The sequence below is a fragment of the Hemiscyllium ocellatum genome, chromosome 17 (genome assembly GCF_020745735.1).
Source record: "Hemiscyllium ocellatum isolate sHemOce1 chromosome 17, sHemOce1.pat.X.cur, whole genome shotgun sequence".
Lineage (NCBI taxonomy): Eukaryota > Metazoa > Chordata > Chondrichthyes > Orectolobiformes > Hemiscylliidae > Hemiscyllium > Hemiscyllium ocellatum.
In genome coordinates this window covers 23884002-23904548 of record NC_083417.1, presented here as the reverse complement: position 1 = coordinate 23904548, position 20547 = coordinate 23884002, and the positions used below count along the sequence as shown (strand labels likewise).

General features: G+C 38.9%; 1 protein-coding gene across 1 annotated transcript in view; it reads left to right on the top strand.

The window, feature by feature from the left end:
- Positions 1-20547, top strand: part of gan (gigaxonin) — a 109832-nt gene that overhangs the window by 8596 nt on the left and 80689 nt on the right. The window contains exons 2-3 of the mRNA XM_060837616.1: positions 9039-9153; positions 12383-12733. Coding sequence (XP_060693599.1) covers positions 9039-9153; positions 12383-12733 — 466 coding nt within the window. The remainder of the gene's footprint in view (positions 1-9038; positions 9154-12382; positions 12734-20547) is intronic.

The following is a 20547-nucleotide window of genomic DNA, read 5'->3' as shown; positions in this document are numbered from 1 at the left end:
TATTCCACAGTTTGATTGGAAGTTGACTTTCCAGAAGGATTTCTTCATGGACTGGAGGAAGGTTCCTAGAGATGCTATGAGCACTGATCTTCCTGGTGATGGAGAACAGAGAGATTCATCTGTTGCTCCCAGAATCCAATTTGTCTTTTGTGTTGGTGATGGTGGCAATGACAGCGTTCTTGACATTGGTAAAGATGTCATCTTTGTCCAGATTTTCAGGAATAGTTGATGGAGCTGATGGGTAAGCTCTGTTTCTTTACTTGAAAATCTCCATTGGAATCCTGTCCACTGCAGATTTTCCATTCTTCATGGTTTAATGGAGGATTCAACTTCTGCCACACTAGGTGGGAGTCCAAGATCATCTTTGGGACTTGGGGCGTTACCAGAAACACATTCTCAATGATGACTATTTCATGGTTTAGGAGTTATCTGACGTTTTGTTTCCATCAGAGGCTAATGGTTTCTCTACCTTTCAAAGGTTGCCATTCACTGCACTGGTTTGAGGCTTAGAGTGTTCAGTCTGTATGTTGCCTAGGTGACACTGAAGAAATCTCTGATGTCCTGCTAGTCACCAAGAATTTGCAGCTTCTTAACATTCTCAGTCCATGATTGGGTCTTGATTTTCCTCATTCTCGTTTGTAACCTAATCTTTGCTGTTTGTGGAGTTCTCCTGTTTGACTCATTGCTGATTGTTGTTTTGTCAAGTACAGCAAGCTTTCTCCTTGTCAATCTTCTTGAGTGGTGTGCTCATTCTTGTTGAACCAGTCTTGATGTTTCCTGGTCGTGTGGGCAATGGTTTCCTCACGACACGAGATGATGTCTGTCTTCACTTCTTTCCTGATTTCCTCCACTCCATTAAAATGAACTCTTTGAAGATTTTGATGAAGACATTATTGGGAGTCTGCTAGTCTCCTTGGCTCTTCAAGCCAGTCAGCAAGATCTTTACCTTATCCGGCATCATAACTATCCATCTGTTCCTACAGGCCAAAACTGGAATGTGTTAAAATGTAGAGTTTTGTGAGTAAATAAAAACTAAACTTCAACTGAACCTTAAAAAGGGGGTGTATAACAAATTTAGTATTAATAATGCAAAACAAGAATCATGGGAAATATCAAAGAGTAGAGGTTGGATCATTCAAAGAAAATATAAAAGGTAAATGTGTAATATGAAATTGAACTAGTCAAGGCTTTTAGAAGGGTGAAGTTAAAAATTGTGTAAAAGAGCGCAAGACCTTTCGGATCAAGGAAGTTTAACTGTGGCATGTCTATTCAATATTTCACATCAATTTCTAGAGATGGTGGAAGTCAGAATGTAGACGTATGAGACAAGAATATGGAGCAATTATTGGAACTGTGGAAAATGAATTTACCCAGAAAAAAGTGAGAAGAAAAATTGAGAGATACTGGGCTTGTATCCCCTCAAGTTTTGAAGCATGAGAGGTCATCTCAAGGAAACTTAAAAGAATATACAGGGTAGATGCAAGGAAGATGTTAAAAATACGGAGGATGCCAACAATGGACAAATATCAGAATTTTTATTTACCCCTGTGGAATTCTCTATCACAGAGGTTGTGGAAGCTGAGTCTTCGTGCATGTTTAAAGTAGAGATGAATAGATTTCTGGTTACCAATAGTGTACAGGGTTAGAGAGATGCTGTGGATAAAAAGGTGTTCAATCAGCCATGAATGTATCAAACAGTGGAGTGGGCTTGACGGATTTCATGGCCTATCCCTGTTCCAATTAATAAGTTACTAGGTCTGGGTGACATGCATCCTCGGCTGTTAAAATCAATCAGGGAGGGCAAGTGGAGCTCACACCCTACCTTTTCAAACCTCCTTGAATACATTTTCTCTCATACTTCAGAGATGTTCAGGAATTTCGCCATTGTCAAGGTGATTTCATTCAGTTACAGATTCATCAATTTTGTTGCAGCACACTCTCCACCCATACATTCATTGTCTGGTTAGGTAATTGCTTTATGTGACTCAGTCAAGTTGGCTGAGATGATTCTCAGCTGAATTTAGTTTTTCATTTTAAAGCATGATTATTCTAAAAGTTTTATACTCCTCACAGGTCAGGTTTTTCTTCTCAAATCCTCAATCTCAGCATATTGAGTATAAACAGGGTGTGATGTGACATTGAGCATTCAGGTTTAACACAGGTCTAAGTTACTGTATTCTCATTGAGAAGTAAGTTGCTACAGATGGTGGAATTTACAGAAAGCAAAAAATGCTGGAATCGCAGTGGGTCAGGCAGCATCTGGGGAGAGAGACCAAGCTACTGTTTCAAGTCTGGATGACTTCATTAGAGCTGACTTGATGTGTGCAGGGAGCAGCATTTATGCAATAGAATGGGGGTGGAATACTGCAGGAGAAAGGTGCTGATGCTGCAGATTAAGATTCTAGTTGACAGTGTTGGAAGGAAATGCATTTTGCTTTACTCGGTGAATTAGTGTAAGATGGAGAATCATACATTGGGCACACTCCTAATGGGTAATGATGGTGAATACCTTCTGCTCCATCTTGGTACCAATATCTCTGGGATTAATATAATGCTGATTCCTTATCATCCAGATTCACAGAATGAAGTTATTTGAAGGAAGGTCTTTTTAATCAACTACTGGAGACTGATGATTTCTGTAAAACTGTATACTTTCTTCAAACACCAAGCAAAATTGCAGAACTAGAAATGAGAGAAACAAAAGGATTATAGAAAGATCATTGTTTTATAGAATCATACAGTACAGAAGAAGCCCTTCAGCCCATTGAGTCTGCACTGTCAATTACGCTACTATCTACACTAGTCCCACTTGCCCACACTAGGCTGATAGCCTTGTTATGACATTTCAAGTGCTCTTTTTTCAAGGTTGTGAGGTTGTTCTGCCTCAAACACTCTCCCAGGCTGTGCATCCCAGATCCACACAACCCTCTGGATGAAAAGAATTTTCCTCAAATTCCCTATAAATCTCCTGCCTTTCACTGTAAAATTATGCCTCCTTGTTATTAACTCTTCAACTAAATGGAACAATTGCTTTCTATTCACCCTGTCCATGCCCCTCATAATCTTATATATCTCTATATCAAGTCCTCCCTAAGAATTCTGGTGCTATGGAGAAAATAACCCACGCATACTGAAATGTTTCCCCCACCACACCTTTTTCAGTTCCTCCCACTGTTCTATTTTAGAATTACCTCTGAGTAGCTTTCCCAGTCTATTTTTGTGAGATCCTGCTTTACTTTAATAAACTTGAACTTATGCCAGTCTAAAACTTATTTTGTCGACCATCATTCTCCTTTTCCAGAATAAATTTAAACCGTAGTGTTGTGGTCACCGTCACTAAAATGCACCCCCACTGTTACCTCGAGCACCTGTCTGGCTTCATCCCCAGAGTTAGGCCCAGCAGTGCACCGTCCCTTGTAGGACCATCTAAGCGTGGGCATAATGATTACATTTCAAGACATCTGCCCCCTCTGAACTCTTTTCTGCTATGATTATCACAACTAAGATGGGAGTAGTAGAAATCTTCTAATATAATTATATTATGTTTATGTTTCCATGGCTTAGTGAATTGACTACATACATGTTCCTCAACAAATATAAAAGACAAACGCGAAGAAAGATAAACGTGCACAAATGAGAGGCTGTCGGTACAGAACATCTTGTATTGATTGTTGGATTTGAATGGAAGGTGGTTTACATATTCTGGAAAATCATAAATACCAGATATGCCTAAGAGTTGTAAATACAGACCATAAGCTATTACTGCAAATGTACAACACAAGTTGATTTTCGTTGTTGATGATCCTCCTGTTAGTGCTTTGAAGCATTAAATTCTTTTGCACAAATGATTCTGGGTTCTGAATCCTTGAATTTCATAGCTAAATACTGCCCTGTTATTACTCATTCTCCCTGTGCCTAATTTTGCAGAACTGTATCTCTGGTGAGGTAACCGTTCTACAATTCAACCAATACCAGAGTTCTGTATACTAAATTACATTAGTCATCCTTGGTGGAACTGTATTTTTCCACTTCACGTGATTAGCTGGTGTGTGAGTCTTACTTAAATCGTTGCTGTGAAGAGCCTTGCAATCCTGATGTCCAATTTGTCCCATCAGTTCAATACGATGATTAATGTTTGTGTTTCTATATTTCCAATTTGAACATTGACATTTCTTGTATATAAAGTGACCTGCACATACAACAGAAAATGGTCTAGGTCTTGCCTAGCTTAGTTTTCAATGTTGCTCATGTTAAATTGAGGAAATTCAAAAATCCTTTATTTGTGATTAATGATACATTGCTACTGCAATGTAACTTTCCTGTTATCTTTTCATAGGATCACATGGCAGCAAAGAAGGCCATGTTGCACATTCTGGAACTTTGTAAGGTCTAATTAATCAGTTCCACATCCCTACTATTTCCCCACAGCTTTTTTCAAATATTTCTTCTTGAGCATATATCCAAATCCCCTTTGAACGTTGCTATTAAATCTGCTGCCACTCATTACATTGAGAATTACAAACAAGTTGCATTTTTAAAAAATCTAGTGTTGTGTGATTTTTAACTTTTAAAAAAAAGTTCTCCTTATTCTCAACCCTGTTTCTACAGCCAGTTCGCGTGTGAAGCACATCACAGTGCCTTTTGGAGAATACAAATAAGGGTAGTTGGTGTTTATTGAAAAGAGAAATGAACATTTTCATTTGGAAAACCTAAATAGTGTTCAGGTCTGTGGAAGAAGCAGATTAACAGCTTGGTATTTTTCACAATGAGGATTTGCCTTTCAAAATGCAGCACCTCACATTTATCGAAGTTAAACTCCATCTGCCACTCATTGGCCCATCTGATCAGCACTCGGTTGTACACTGAGGTAACCTCCTCCGCTATCTGCTACACCACCAATTTTTGTGTCACTTCCAAACTTATGAACTACACTCCTGTGTTCACATCCAAACATATGAAGTAAATTTAAATGTATTTCATTTGGAATGGAAGTGTGAATGGCAAACCTGTGGGGACCTATTAGGGAAGTTCACATTTAGTTTTCACTTCAGCTGATAGACCTGTAGAGCCTCCAGGGAAAAGTATCCAGTCACTTTGTCTTAGTTGGGGTTCGAAAACAATCTGCAGAAATGTGGAGAGGAAACAAACAGGCAGAAAATTCTGTCTGTGTAAGGTTGTGATTGAATAGTTGCATGTATTTCTTCATCCTAATTATATTTATCTTGTAATTAATGCAGTTAAACGTTTTATTAACTTCATTGAAAGGGGTGTTGCAGCATTGCTATCAAATTAGCTGGAAAAATTTCAAAGCTCATATATTACAAGTAAAACTGTATAGCTTTTGGCTTGCAATCCCATCTCTTTCAAAAACAACGTATTCATTAGTCTACAGGGCTGGGAAGAAAAACACTTGGAGGACATCTGAGATTACTGTGTCCAGTGCATCCAGTAGTTTTCAATATTTTGATTCATAGGTCATGATTGTGTATCCACATATTGAGCAGTAAGGGTAATTCCCTCTTCATAGAGTTGTTGGAATCTGATGAGGGGATAGATAGATGAAACTGATAAAACAAGATTTCTTTTGGAATTAGAAACCCTACTGCGTAGAAACAAAAGCCCTTTGGCTCAACAAGTCCACACTGACCCTCTGAAGAGGGGACCATCCAGACCCGTACCCCTACATTTACTCTTGACTCATGCACCAAACCTGCACATCCCTGAACACTACAGGCAATTTAGCACGGCCAATCCACCTAACCTGCACATCTTTGGATTGTGCGAGGAAACCAGAGCATCGGGAGGAAACTGGGAGAATGTGCAAATTTCACACAGACAGTCGCCTGAGGCTGGAATCGAACCTGGGTCCCTGGCACTGTGAGGCAGCGGTGCTTAGCACGGTGCTGCCCCAATCTGCCCCAATCTGTTGCACACCCGGAATTTGTAACAGTCAGCATTACATCTGTGTAGTAGTGCTTATTTTCTCGATGGGATTAGAACTGATTCTTTTCAATTACATAATGTAATCTGCCACCTAGCGTTTTTTTTAAATGCTCTTTGAAACTCTCGGCATCAAACATTATGTCCTGGCTTGCAGAGCAAGCAAGTCATTTATTCCAAGGTGCTCTGCTAGCCACTGAAACTTGCACTAATTTTGTGATACGATGTCTAATCTTCAGATTTTAAGAGCTCTGTGAAGAAAATAATTGTTTCGATTGGCAGGAGTGGGCGCAATTTTGTCCCCTTTCCTGTGACCAAGTACCAGTTGGCACCCGTAGCTACACTTTGCAATTTCAGATAAGAATTTACAAGGCAAGGAAGTAATTTATGAATGGTAGGATCCTGGGAAGCACCAAACATCAGGGTGACCTTGGACTGTGTGTACACTGGTCCCTCAAGGCATCAGAGCAGGTATAGTTAGAAGACCGATGGTACTTATCTTTATTAATCAAGCATAGAGTTTAAGAGCAGGGAGGTTGTGCTGGAATTACACAAATTGTTGGTTAAGCCATAGCTAGAGTATTGCATGCAGTTCTGGAATCCACACCATAGGAGGGATATGACAACACTGGAGATGGTGCAGAGGACATGCACTGGGATGTTGCCTGGGCTGGAGAGTTTGTAATGAGCAGAGATTGGACAGACTGAGTTTATTTTCCTTGGGTCAGAGCAGATTGAGATGTACAAAATTGAGTGATGCAGGTTGGTTAGATAGGAAGAAAATTTTTCCCTCCTTGGGGGGGATCAGTAATCACAAGACATAGATTTAAGGAAAGGTGGCAAAGGTTTAGAGAACGTGTGGTAAAGATGGAACTTGCTGCCTGTAAAGGTGGTAGAGGAAGAAACCCTCATAATATTTAGGAAGTATTTAGGTGTTCACTTTAATGAGATTAGAATAGTCTGGTGGTTGTTTTTGACCGATGATGGGCTGAAAGACCTTTTATCTGTGTGGTAGATCTCTATGGCTCTAAATGCGTATTTGAAATTATAAAAGAAGTTACGAGATGATAAAATAAAAACCAAGATGTAACAATAAATAGTGTAATGGATCATCATTCTTGTGAATAAAATGGTGAATTGTTTAGCAAGATTTTGGTTATAAAGCAATTTAATCAAATTATATTTGTGCTTGCTGGAAGTTATACTCAGAAATATTCTGTTCTTAAATTTGATTTGCCAGGTTAGAACTTCAACAGGTAATGTGATGTGATAGATAATTACTGAAATAACTGCTCAGAGGCCAGTATCCTGTCACCGAGTCACCCGTTATTTACATTTGTCCAGTACACTGGCTGTGGCCAGCCAGCTTGGAGTCGGTCCCTGAAGTGAGAAGATTCTGAATCTCCTGTTCTTTTTTCCAAAAATCCTCTGTTTGTATTAGTCAGCCAGAGGTCCCTGATCGGCCCAGAATAACAACCCCAATCCAGGATCTCATAGTCAATAAGATCCACCTGGTTCCGATCACTACAATTATATACTAATTTACAGTCCGATCAGTTTAAGTAGTCAGCTTTATTCAACGCTAATATTGTTGCTAAATGTGTGTGTTGAGGGCGGACACCATGGAGAGATCTTGTAGAAATGCATTATGGGTAGAGCTCAGGAATAGGAAGGGCGCAATCACAATGCTGAGATTGTACTGCAGACCTTCCAGCTGCCAGCAGGGGATAAAGGAAAAGATATGTAGTCAGATTCTGGAAAGATGTGAAAATAATAGTGTCGTTGTGGTTGATGATTTTAACATCCCCCATTTTGACTGTGACTCCATTAGTGCTAGGGCTTGGGATGGGGAGCAATTTGTGGTGTGTTTAGGAGAGCTTTTTGAAACCGTATGTGGACTGTCCAACAGGAAGGGGACCATACTGGACCTGGTATTGGGAAATGATCCTGGCCAGGTGATCACTGTTTCAATGGGGCAGAGCATTTTGGGAAGAGTGAGCATGATTTCACAAGTTTTCGGATACTTATGATAGGCACAAAAGTGGACCTCGGATGAAGAAGTTGAATTGGAAGAAGGCTATCTATAACCAAATCAAGCAAAGATTCGGTGACATGGATTGGAAGCGGCTGTTTGATGGTAAATCCACATCTTACATGTGAGATTCTTCGAAGGACCAGTTATTTAGAGTGCAGGACAGGCATTTTCCTGTGAAAATGAAGGTCAGGAATGGCAGGATTTGGGACCCTTGAATTACAGGGGAAATTATTGGCTTAGTCAGCCAAGGAAAACGAAGCATACCTAAGGTCTAGGCAACTAAAACAGACAAAGTCCTTGAACAATACAGAAAATAGAAAGAAGCTCAAAACAGGACATTAGGAGGACTAAAAGGGGGCTATGAAATGTCCTTGGCCAGCAGGTATAAGGAAAATCCCAAGGCATTTTATCCATATGTTAGGGACAAGAAGGTGTCTAGGGAAGTGTGTGGAAAGTTTTTCACAGAAGGTGGTGGATGCTTGCATTGACAGTGGAGGTGGTGGAAGCAGGTACATTAGCAACATTTAAGGTATGTTTTGATGGACATGTGAACAAGAGACAAATAGAGAGATAAATCACACATGGACAATAAATAACAGGTTTAAATAAGGATTAGGAATTGATGCAGGCTTGGTGGACAGAATGGCCTGTTCCTGTGTTGTATTGTACATTTCATTCCTACATTTCTTCACTAATTTGCTATCAAAAATAATGGAAAAAAACTAATAGAAAATAAATTTCATGTTGGAATAAATTTGACTGATACCTGCATTAAGAAAACTTCCTGATTTGATTTTTATATCATACTGACTGCAAGTTTTGTAGAATATGAATTGTAATTTTACATCAGTGATTTGTTATTTCTGTTGTTCCTATTTATATTGTTTCACAACAAACACTCTGTAATACTCCAGCTAAAAATTAAGCTAAAAAAGAGCAATAGTTTTGATTAGTGCTTTTATTTTCAGCTTCAAACCTACTAAATTGTGAATGCTGTGTGTTTATAATATTGCAAAGTGTAACCATTTTGTATATTCATTGCAATCTGATGTTTGCATTTCAGGACCAAATTGAATTATACAGCTCCAGCAGATGATGGTTCAGTGTATAAAATTATCCTAGATGGCATTTCTGTCGCTGTTATGCATGAATTATTGGATTATATGTTTAGTGGCCAGGTACAGAACTTTTGTTTCTATATTGACTTGATATATCTTGTGTGTGCTGTATTATGGACCCTTTTTGGTCTAATGTTTACTTCAGTAAAGGCAAAATGCCACTGAATACTCTGATTTTGAAGGTTGGTTGAAGAATTTTAGGATTTTTTTTCCCGTTAATTAAAAGAGTGCATTATATTCAGGCAAATTTGATTTTTGTGCCACTAATGATCTTTTAATAAGATGTTGACAACTCCAAACATAGATAAATGAAGTTTATCCAGTCTGTTCTTAATTTTTTCACACTTCGATAAGACGAAATAGTAACTCTTTTGATTGCACAATTCAACCGTTGAAATATGTTCTATCAAAATAGTAATCATTTTGAGAAGTATAAATAAAGATTGAATAGGTCAATCTTGTGGCAGTATTTTGGGGCAATCATTTTGCACTTTATTTTTATGATCAATGTTTTACTTTATAATGTATTATAAACTAAAATTAATATAAATGTCAGCTTCACTCAGAAATCATACCCACTTCAATTCAATATCATGCTGCATGGGAGTTTAATCATTCACTGAACAGTGTTTCAGAGATGAGCTAAGTCACTCAAGTCTAATACAAATGCTACATGACTTGTTAGTATCTTATTGCAATTTTTCTACATTTGACAGATTGACATTCAAATTCTGCGTACCCCTTGTTTTGGGGGACACAGCAGCCTGCTATATTCCCAAATAATTATTGGATTTGACATTATTGAGCTATGATTGTAGGACTGAAGCCTGTATTGAATAAGATTTGAAAATTCTTCAGTTAATGAAAAAGAAATAAGACTGGTTTTAAAAAGTCAAAATTATAGCAGTAGAGATGTAAATATTTCAATTTTGTACTGAGCATAATTAATTTAAGGAACGAAAATAATGTATCAATGACTAGAGCTAATATGTAAAGTCAGTAATATGCGATGTTCTTCCTTTGCTTTCTTACTCTGTGGTTATTTAACAAGGTTCCTATGTTGCTAAAGTAAAAAAAAACACAATCTAGTTCAGTGCTTTGCTGCTACTTGTGATGAGGCAGTCCTGAGATGGAGTAGAACCAAAACTAAGTGAGTCATGAAAAAGGCTTCATCAAGTGGCAAAAAAACACAAAAAACCAGTGTTAATCTTATAGCTGTCCCTGCTAAATTTTGCAGCAATATATAACGAGTGGTGGTTGTGTGAAGAAACTGCAGTTTCTTAAATGGCACATTTTAGAAAATGTTTTTATTTTCAAAAAGGGAGGCTGAGCATGTATTGATTTAATACCAAGAAATGATTTATTTCTCCTCTAATGTGAACTTCTGACACACAGCTGTTCCGTTGCCAAGCTTGCTATTTCTACCTCTAGCATCATCCAACTGACCAATTTCAGCATAAGTGCAGCTGAAATCCTCATCCATGTTTAGATTACTTATAGTGTGGAAACAGGCCCTTTGGCCCAACAAGTCCACACCGACCCGCCAAAGCGCAACCCACCCAGACCCGTTCCCCTACATTTACCCCATGCCCCTAACACTAGGGCAATTTAACATGGCCAATTCATCTAACCTGCACACTTTTGGACTGCGGGAGGAAACCAGAGCACCCGGAGGAAAACCACAGATACTGGGAGAATGTGCAAACTCCACACAGTCGGTCGCCCGGGTCTCTGGCGCTGTGAGGCAGCAGTGCTAATCACTGTGCCACCGTGCCGCCCACTCAACTTGTTTAATGATCCTTGTAGGAACTTTAAAAAATGTGGTTGCTAGTGGTAAACTTCAAGGAATCATTAACAAGATTTCAAATTTTAAGACTTTGTTGGAAACAAACTAAAATCAAACTTGACTAAGCAACTAATAGGCTGAACTACAGAAAATATAACCCCTGTGCCTGATTAACCATGTCATATTTTGTTTATTGTAGCATACTCACCACAGAATTGATCTTTACTGGAAAAGTCACTTCCAGCTTTTAATAGGATCATTTCTCCCCGTTTCGCTGAGTCTTAACATCTGGCTGCCTTGGTGAAAATCTTTTACTTTGGTTTGCTGAGAATTCTCAAACCTATGTTCTGCAGCACTCATTAGCAATTTGTTCTTTCTGGCTCCTCAGTACTAATCTTTCTGTGACCTTAACTTTCTGCAGATTCTTTCCAAGAGAACAAGCTTCCCTAGCATTCTGCCCGGTAAAGCAGAACAATATTCTTTCTGTTCCTTGTAGTCACAATGTTGTGGTTTCTTTTTCTCTGTCCTTTTGTCCATATTCAGTGTTTATAATCAGACTGCACAAACCAAGAACAGCTGTCTTAGAGTCTACAAGTTGATCGATGGCAAAGCCATATGCTCTGTTCTTTGTTTTCTGTGGTTAAATCTACTGTATGAAATTCAATAATATTTGACCAGGGATGTCTGTCCCTTTGGTAACTAAGTAACACAATTTGAATAGAACCTCTTTACAATCCAATATAAAATGGAATGATAAAGTCTTTTTAAAAGAAGACCGTATTGAAAAACATCGTTAATGCATGAGTTTTCCGAGCCCACCTCCCACCTTCCACCCTGCATAATCTTGTGCTGAACCAAATTTTTACTGCCCGTATCTTGATTCATATCAAGTGCCATTCATCTGTCATCTATGTTTGCTGAGCTGCATTGACTACCAATCTAGCAACACCTCAGCTTGAACATTGTCATCCTCTTTTGCAAATCCCTCCATGGTTCCATTCTTTAACCCTATCCAGCCCCAAAAGCTTTTGAATTACCTCTACTCATCCACTTCATTTATTTTGCATGTTCCTGATTATAATCTGCCTAAGATTGGTGACAGTGCTCTTTAAATTGCCTCTGTCCTAAAATCTGGAATTCCCTCCATGTATGTGTTTTACTGTCCTTTTAGGATAGTCATTCAAAGTTGTTTTTTTGACCAAACTATACATCATCTATCCTGACATTTCCTTCTGAGGCTTAATATTAAATTTTGGTTGATGTTTTGTGAAGCACTGTGGGCCATTTTATTGTGTTAAAGGCACTGTATAAATGAATGCAGGTTGTTAACTTTAAATAACCTCTGACGGGAGGAGTTCTCAGCATTCAAGTGAAGAATGATTGTAGGTAGAAACTTATGACTCTGGCTAGTAAGTTAATAAACTAAATTTGAGGAATATGAAATGAAAATTTACTTGATGTGCTTCTTGAGTTTGCGCTATTCAACTTTTTTTTTCTTTTCAGATTAAGCTGAGTGAAGACACTATTCAGGATATTGTGCAGGCTGCAGATCTTCTCCTCCTTACTGATTTAAAAGCTCTGTGTTGTGAATTTTTAGAAAGTTGCATTGCTCCTGAGAATTGTATTGGTATACGTGATTTTGCTTTGCACTACTCTTTGCAACATGTATACTACATTGCTACTGAGTATCTGGAAACACACTTCCGTGATGTCTCCCACACAGAGGAGTTCTTGGAACTAAGCCATGAAAAAGTGAAAGAAGTTATCTCTTTGGAAAAGTTGAATGTTGGAAATGAAAGGTATATCTTTGAAGCAGTGGTAAAATGGATTTGTCAAGATCCTGTGGTTCGAAAGGTAAAGAAAAACTAATACTTCTCTTACTTTCTATTGATGATTGTGCTAACTTTGTAAATTACTGCATTTTTCATTACTCATTTAACTGAATTTTCTTTAAGCATTGCATAGTACAAGGTGGTTGAAAGGAAATTTAATTATGTCGGTGTTTTGCCATGACTACTGATCAAAAACTGTGAATGTCAGCAGATTCAAATGTGCATGACACATCCAGAAGTAATGCTCGGGCAGGGTGGAGGGGAGTATTTTGATTGTGAAAAGTTAGCTGAAGACAGAGAGATCTTATTTTAAATCCTGTCCCACACTCCCTCTTCATGTTCCTGCCTCTTGACTTTATAGAACATTGAAATATAGGAATAAGAGCAAACACTTCAAAGCTTTCGAACCTGCTCTGCTTTTTCAGATGATAGTTGAACATCAAATTTAATACGCTATTCCCGCACTATCCCTATATCCTTTGATGTCATTAGTAACTAAAATCCTATCAATCTCTGTCTTGAATTTATTTAGTGACTGAGGTTCCACAGCCCTCTGGGATAGAGTTACAATGATTCACTACCCTCTGAATGAAGCAATTCCTGTCCAGCTCAGTCTTTAATGACTTGCCATTTATTTTGATACTGTTTCCTGGTTCTAGACCCCACAACCAGCAAATCCCATTCTTTCTATCCCTCTATGAAATCTCCTCTTGTTCTTCTAAATTCCAGGGAGTACAAGCCCAGTCTCCTCAGTTGCCCCCCACAGAAAGTCTATCACTATCCCAGGAATCCGTCTGGTAAATTCCTGCTGCATTCCCTGTATGGTGAAGTATGGTGCCCAGAATTGGACCCAATGTATTGGCTAGGTCTGAATTAGTCATTATGTTGCAATAAATTGACTACATCTGAATTAGTGTTCAAGTTTTGCACTGTATTTCTATAATTAAAAACCAGGAATCAAATATTTTATCAACCTCTTTATTTACCTGTCTTGTCGTCTTTGCAGATTTGTGCAAAACACCACCTACCAAAGTCATTTTATGATCCCTCTATTTTAGCATGCATTTTTTTCTCATCAGACTGTTAGTGGGAGTTTGTGTATCCAAATTGGCTGCCATGTTATGTATATTACAGTAGCAAACACGTTTTTTTAAAAAAGTAAATGCAATGATGACGACGTGAAACCTGTATGGGTAGAACTGAGAAACACCAAGGTGCAAAAAAACATTTGTGGAGGTTGTATATGGATTCCCAAACTGTTCGGGTGATGTCAAGAATGACATTAAACAGGAAATTAGAGACACCTGCAATAAAGGAACATCTGTAATTCTGGGTGATTTTAATCTGCATATAAGTTGGGCAAATCAATTTAGCAATACTTCACAGGAGGAATCCCTGATCCTAGCTGGAGGATTTGAACACAGATGCAGGAATATCTTGCTGCAATTATGTAGTACCTTTGTGAGACCACATCTGGAATATTGTGTGCAGTTTTGGTATCTTTTCATCTGTGGGATGATATTTCTGCTATTGGTCAAAGAATCTTAGAATTCTTAGTGTGCGAACAGGCTATTCAGCCCATCAAGTCCATATCACCCCTCTGAAGTGCACCCTTGCAATTGGAAACATCCTTCTTGCATCCATCCTGTTCAGTCCTGTTAGCATTTGAGAGGCTTCTAAGATTTCACCCTTATTACTCTGAACTCCAACGAATCTAACAGTTTTAACCTATCCTTATTGGTCACGCCCACCACCACAGGAATCAGTCCGGTAAACCTTTGCTACATTCAATCCATAGGACGGCATGGTGGCTCAGCGGTTAGCACTGCTGCCTCTTCGGGTCAGGGACCCGGTTCGATTTTACCCTAGGGTGACTGTCTGTGTGGAGTTTGCACGTTCTCCCCGTGGTTTCCCCTGGGTGCTCCAATTTCTTTGCACAGTCTAAAGATGTGTAGGTTAAGTGGATTAGGTGGGAAATGCAGGGCTACACAATAGGGGGTGCAAGAAAGATGTTAACGATTGCAAGGGAGTCCTGAATAAGTAGGCAAAGTCTAAGGATGTAGGGTAAGCCATTTAGGAGAAATTTCTTCAGTGGTGAGCCTATGCAATTTACTTCTACAGAAAACAGTCAAAGCCAAAACATCACGTGATTTCAAGATGGAGTTGGATTTTGCACTCTGGGCTTAAGGTATCAGGGAAAAGTGGAAGTGTACTTTTGAGCCGATGATCAGCCATGATCATAATGACAGAGGATGCTCGAAGGGCCAGTGGCTTACTTCCACTCCTATTTTCAATGTTTTGACATTTGTAGAATTCAACAATTTCCTGAGGTTGTGAATTTCTTGACATAAATGCAAGTTCTTTGTTCTTTCTTCCCTCTGTGCAGGACAGTTAGAAAAGAAAATGAACCATTGTGGGCATATTATTCAAATATATTGTTCAATATCTTACATCCTACCACAGGGAATGTTTAATCTATTATTTAGTTGCGAAGAATCATTATATTGCGAAGGATGATTACATGCTAGAAGCTTAAAGGTAGTTTTTATTTGCATTAGTAAATATATATGCAAAATATGCAGGAAATCATTGGAATTATCTTTTGTATTGGAAAAAAGATAACATGAATGACATAACAATAAGCCTTGGTCATTATTAATTTAACACCCAACTGTGTTAAAGTTAGCAAGTGGTTCAAAGTGACAAAATGTAGTATCGCAGTAGCTATCCACATTGAAGTTCCACTAAACACTTCTCATCATCATTATTACTGGATGTTTTTCTTTCCATCATGATGCTAACAGATAACATAGCTTGTTTTTATGACATTATTAGATAGAATAACCTACATTTTGGTGCCACTGCCTAATAAGGGGAGGTGTAGAAGGGTTCCATTTTAACTTATCAATGTGATTTGTTTAAGTCATTCTCTTCAGTTTGCAGTGATGAATTCAAACTATGTCTGTGGGCTTTTTTTTTGCATTTCTTTCAGTAGGTTATCATAATTTGAGTGGTCTGTGTGAAAGACAAGAAATGGGACAGATTGTTCTAAGTTTGGCGGGTGTCTTGTCTGCTGAGGATTCTGGGATACCAGAACCCTGAAGAGACTGTGACTGCTGCATTAACAGGACACCCCGGAGTCCCAGGATTGAGGAGCTCATCCAGGATGGAGGGGGTCTTCTGGGTTAGTCTCATAGGCAGAGGGAGACCATGAGGGTCAGGATCAAGAGTAGAGGGAGCGGGGGTGGTGGATGGGAGGGGCAGTGAGGGTCGTGGTGTGTGGTTCAAACAGTAGCATAGGCAACACATTGACAGGCTGGACTGCAGCTAGGAGAATTGTAGATGAGGCAAGAAGGGAATTTGAAATGATCATTGAGAAGTTATTAATCGACCATTTAATGTTCTTTTGTGGAGACAAGGACCCTCCAACCCAGTAACAATGAAAGAAGGCTACTTGCCTTCTTTCTGACCTTCTGCCAGAATGTAAAGTTCTGTCCCTCATTCAAAAGAAGGGAATCCTTTGGGATGCATGATTATTATGTTTATATTTGTATGCCCCAAGCAGTCCAATTTGATTTTCAGGCACGTGGTAGGTCTGGAGGAACAATTTTATTGTAGTTCTGTGAAAAGTGAATTACTCATGTAAATCACCATTAATATAAAAATGTAAATCTAGTACGTTCCTGTATTGTGCTTTGCTTTAAAACAGCAGGAACACTTCATTATTGAAGCTGGAAACTCACCTTTAGCATTATACATTTAAAGGCCAGATATACTTAAGTTTATGATTTCTGAACCCAACGGTGGATGTAAGTTGGATCGAACCCTAAAACACACAGAGCTTTTGAATACTTGAAATTGGTATGGAAGTAGAGTTAGTTGGAAGACCATTTGTAGCAAAACCAGAGAATTGCAGACAGTTGCCACTATCCAAAGAATACCTTAGGCATTTCTTCAGCTCCTTAAAATACGATTTACATGGCAGACAATCAATTTGTGGAAAAATACCTCTGCTGGCCAAGGACTCCCAGAAATAAATTAGAGCTGCAGTAATACTATCTACAGGATGTGCTATGTATTTACATTAACAGCTTATTTCTATCCTGGAACTTGTAATACCAAGAAATTCAAATATAGCATCATCAAAGCCACACCAGCATCTCGTAGACTCTCACCAAGTCTCTTTCTGTTTTAGCTTTAGCTTAAGTCCTTTATCATGTCTGCATAGTAAGTTCACTGTGCCCAGAAGGACTGTTTAGTTCAACAAGACCCACTACCACCTTCACAGAACTTCAGAATTGCTAAGAATCCTGCATGCCAACATTCCCTACTTAGTGAGGACAAATAATAGAAAGCTACAGTGACAAAGAGGAATTAAGCTAGTAAAGAGAGGATCTGTAGTTACGTAAAAAAGAAGAGAATAGCAAAAGTAAATGTGAATTTCCTGGAAGTTGAGGCTTGAAATTAAAATGAAGAATAAGAAAATCGTAGCAATATTAAATGAGTACTTCATCTGACTTTACGTTAAAGAAACAACAAAGTTAGTAAACGTATTGGCTGCCAAGGGTCAAATGAAAATAAGGAATTTAACTTCTTCAAACAAGACCAAATTAATGGAACTGAAAGCTGACAGACCCTTTGGATTGAATTAACTGCAGAGCTAGTCCACTATATTGGTTGTGATCTTCCAAAATTTGTTAAATTCTCCATCCCTCACAGTAGATTAAATTTAACATCACTATTCAAAAAAGAACAAAGGCCGAGGGGATGACAGCCAGAAAATACAGCTACAATCCACTTTTGAGGACATGGTAACAAGGCAAATCATAAAATCATGTTGACTCTGACTAATCATGCTTTATAAAGGAAATCCTTTTTGTCAAATGTACTTGAGCATTTTGTAGCTTTAACTAATAAATAGATAAAGAAAGCAAGAGGATGTAGCATAAGGCATTAGATAAGATGAAATGCAACGCAAAATGGGGGACTTTGGGGAAAAGGAAATAATGATGCGATCAGATGGGAGTTGGGAAGTACAGATTTGGAGCAATTCCACAGAAAGGGCACAACAGGCATGTGGAGACTGTGTTTAAGGAGCAGTTGTTGCGAGTGATGCATAAATTTGTTCCTCTGAGACAGACAAGAAGGCGTAAGATTAAGGAGCCTTGGATGATGAGAACAGAGGAGCTTCTTGTCGAAAGGAAGAAGGCAGCTTACGTAAGGTGGAGGAAGCAAGGCTTTAGACAATTACAGGCTTGCTAGAAAGGAGCTCAAAAATGGACTGAGGAGAGGCAGAAGGGGGCATGACAAAGACTTGGCAGGAAATATTAGGGAGAACCCAAAGGAATTTTACTTCTACACGAGGATTAAGAGAATGATCAGGGAGAAGGTAGGGCTGGTCAGTGATAGCAAAGGGGAACTCGTGCCTGGTGTCTGAGCGGACAGGGGATGCCCTAAATGAATTTTTTTGCTTCGGTTTTCACTAAGGAAAGGGATCCTGTTGTGAATGAGGACTTTGAGGAGCTGGGAAATAGGCTTGTACAGATCACGATTGATGAAGTGATGTGCTGGTAATTTTGGCAAATATAAGATTCGTAAATCCTCAGGGTTAGACCAGATTTATCCTAGGCTGCTCTGGGAAGTGAGAAAGTCGATTGCTAAGCTGCTGGCGAAGATCTTTGGTTCCTCACTCTCCACTGGAGTCATACTAGAGGTTTGGAGGGATGCGAATGTTTTTCCTCTTTTCAAGAAAGATAATAGAGAAATCCTTCGCAATTATAGACACGTCAGTCTTACATCTGTGGTCAGCAAGGTTTTGGAAAGGATTCTGAAGGATAAGATTTATGACTATTTGGAAAAGCATAGCATGATTAAAGGCACTCTGCATTGCTTTGTGAGGGGCAGGTCATGCCTTACAAATCTTATTGAGTTCTTTGAGGTGACAAGACAGGTTGATGAAGGTCGAGCAGTGGATGTGGTGTATGTGGACTTCAGCAAGGCATTTGATAAGGTTCCCTGTGGTAGACTCATTCATAAAGTCAGAAGGTATGGGATACAGGGAGATTTGGCTGTGTGGATTCAGAATTGATTGGCTGACAGAAGGCAGAGAGTGGTTGTCGATGCAGTGCACATTCAGTCATTGAGTTTATTTAAACCTGAGGGCTTTAAGGAAACCAAATAATGTGGATGGGGGAAATCAAATGTAATATTTCTAAGATTGCTGATGACACCAAAAGTTGGTGGAATTGTAGGTGATGGAAATATAAAGAGGTTTCAAGGCAAGTTGAGTAGGCGCATGTATGGCTGTATAACATGGAGAAGTGTGATGTTGTCAATGTAGGTAAGAAAAACATTATAGCAGAGTTTGTTTAATGATGGATTAGGAAATGTTGATGTACAAAAGGATCTGTGTGTCCTTTTACATCGGTCACTGCAAATTAGCATACAGGTGCAGCAAACAATTACAAAGACAAAAGACATGTTGATCTTCATTGTAAGAAGAATTGAGGCTGGTCCAGAACAAAAGGTCACACTCTCAGGATATATGGTAAGCCATTTTGGACAGCAATGCGAAGAAAGCTGTTCATTCAGAGACTGGTAAACCTGCAGAATTTTCTACTTCTGTAGGCTGTCAAGCCAAGGTGCCTAATCTATTTAAGAAAGAGATAAATCTTTTCTCGAGGATAAAAGTGTGGAGAGAAATGGGGAGATAGCTGGATTGTGGCATTTGATGACAGGATCAGCCATCTGCATGTTGAACTGCAAGGTTGGTTCAATGGGCTGCACAGCCTACTTCCACACCTGTTTTCTGTGTTTCTAATAAGGAATAGGCAAAGATGAAATCTTGCATTTTTATCATGCCTTTCACAATCTCAAGATGGACCAATGAAATACTTTTGCAATGTTGTAAAATAGAAAATGTGGCAGCCTCCCATTTGCAGAAAGCAAGCTCCTGTGAACAGCACTGTGACAGTGACCAGGTAATCTGTTATTTGTAACTGAGGGATAAATATTGGCCAGGACTTAGATGTCAAAGTCTCCAAGGTACTCTTTTGAAGACCAGGGAAATAGTCATCTGTCTGAGTCAGCAGACTGATGCAACCAGATCTTTAATTACCCAACTGAAAGACAACCCCTCTGACAGTGCATTGCTTCCTCAGGACTGCACTGGAGCGATAGCCTAGTTGAGGAGATTTATTCAAAAACCTGAAAAACACAAATTGCTGGAAAACCTCAGCAGATTTGGCAGCATCTGTGGAGAGAAATCAGAGTTTACATTTTGGGTAGAATGGCCCTTCCTCAGAATCTCAAAATAGTACTTCACTTGTTTTGGGAAGAGCAACATTCCACCCCTCTCTATGACCAAATATTTCTTCAAAGCTTGTTCAGGCATTAGTTGTATTCAAATTATCATTTCAAGTAAGCAAATCAATATTGTCCAATAGTAGCAGTGATGACAACTTTTCTTATATTGTGCATTATTTCAAAAACAAAATACAGAAATTCAGCTTTGTGGCATTCACAGGAGCTATCTTTAAAATTGGATGGGTTTAAATATTGCTGATTAAGTCTGGCATAAAATGTGCTTCAGTCTTTAAACCCTTTTCCCTTTCTTCCATCATGAAGACTGCTATGCGCTATTTCCAGCTGCATCACTCTGTAACCTTCCCAACTGGAGCACTGAATAGGCTGGTGAGCAGTCCCCATGCTGATTATTTCAAACTCCCACATTCATGCATGCACACACATACCAGGATGAGGAATTTAGTACAGAGATGGGATATAGTGAAGGGATATCAACTTCATGGTACTTGGTAGCACAAGAACTTACTGACT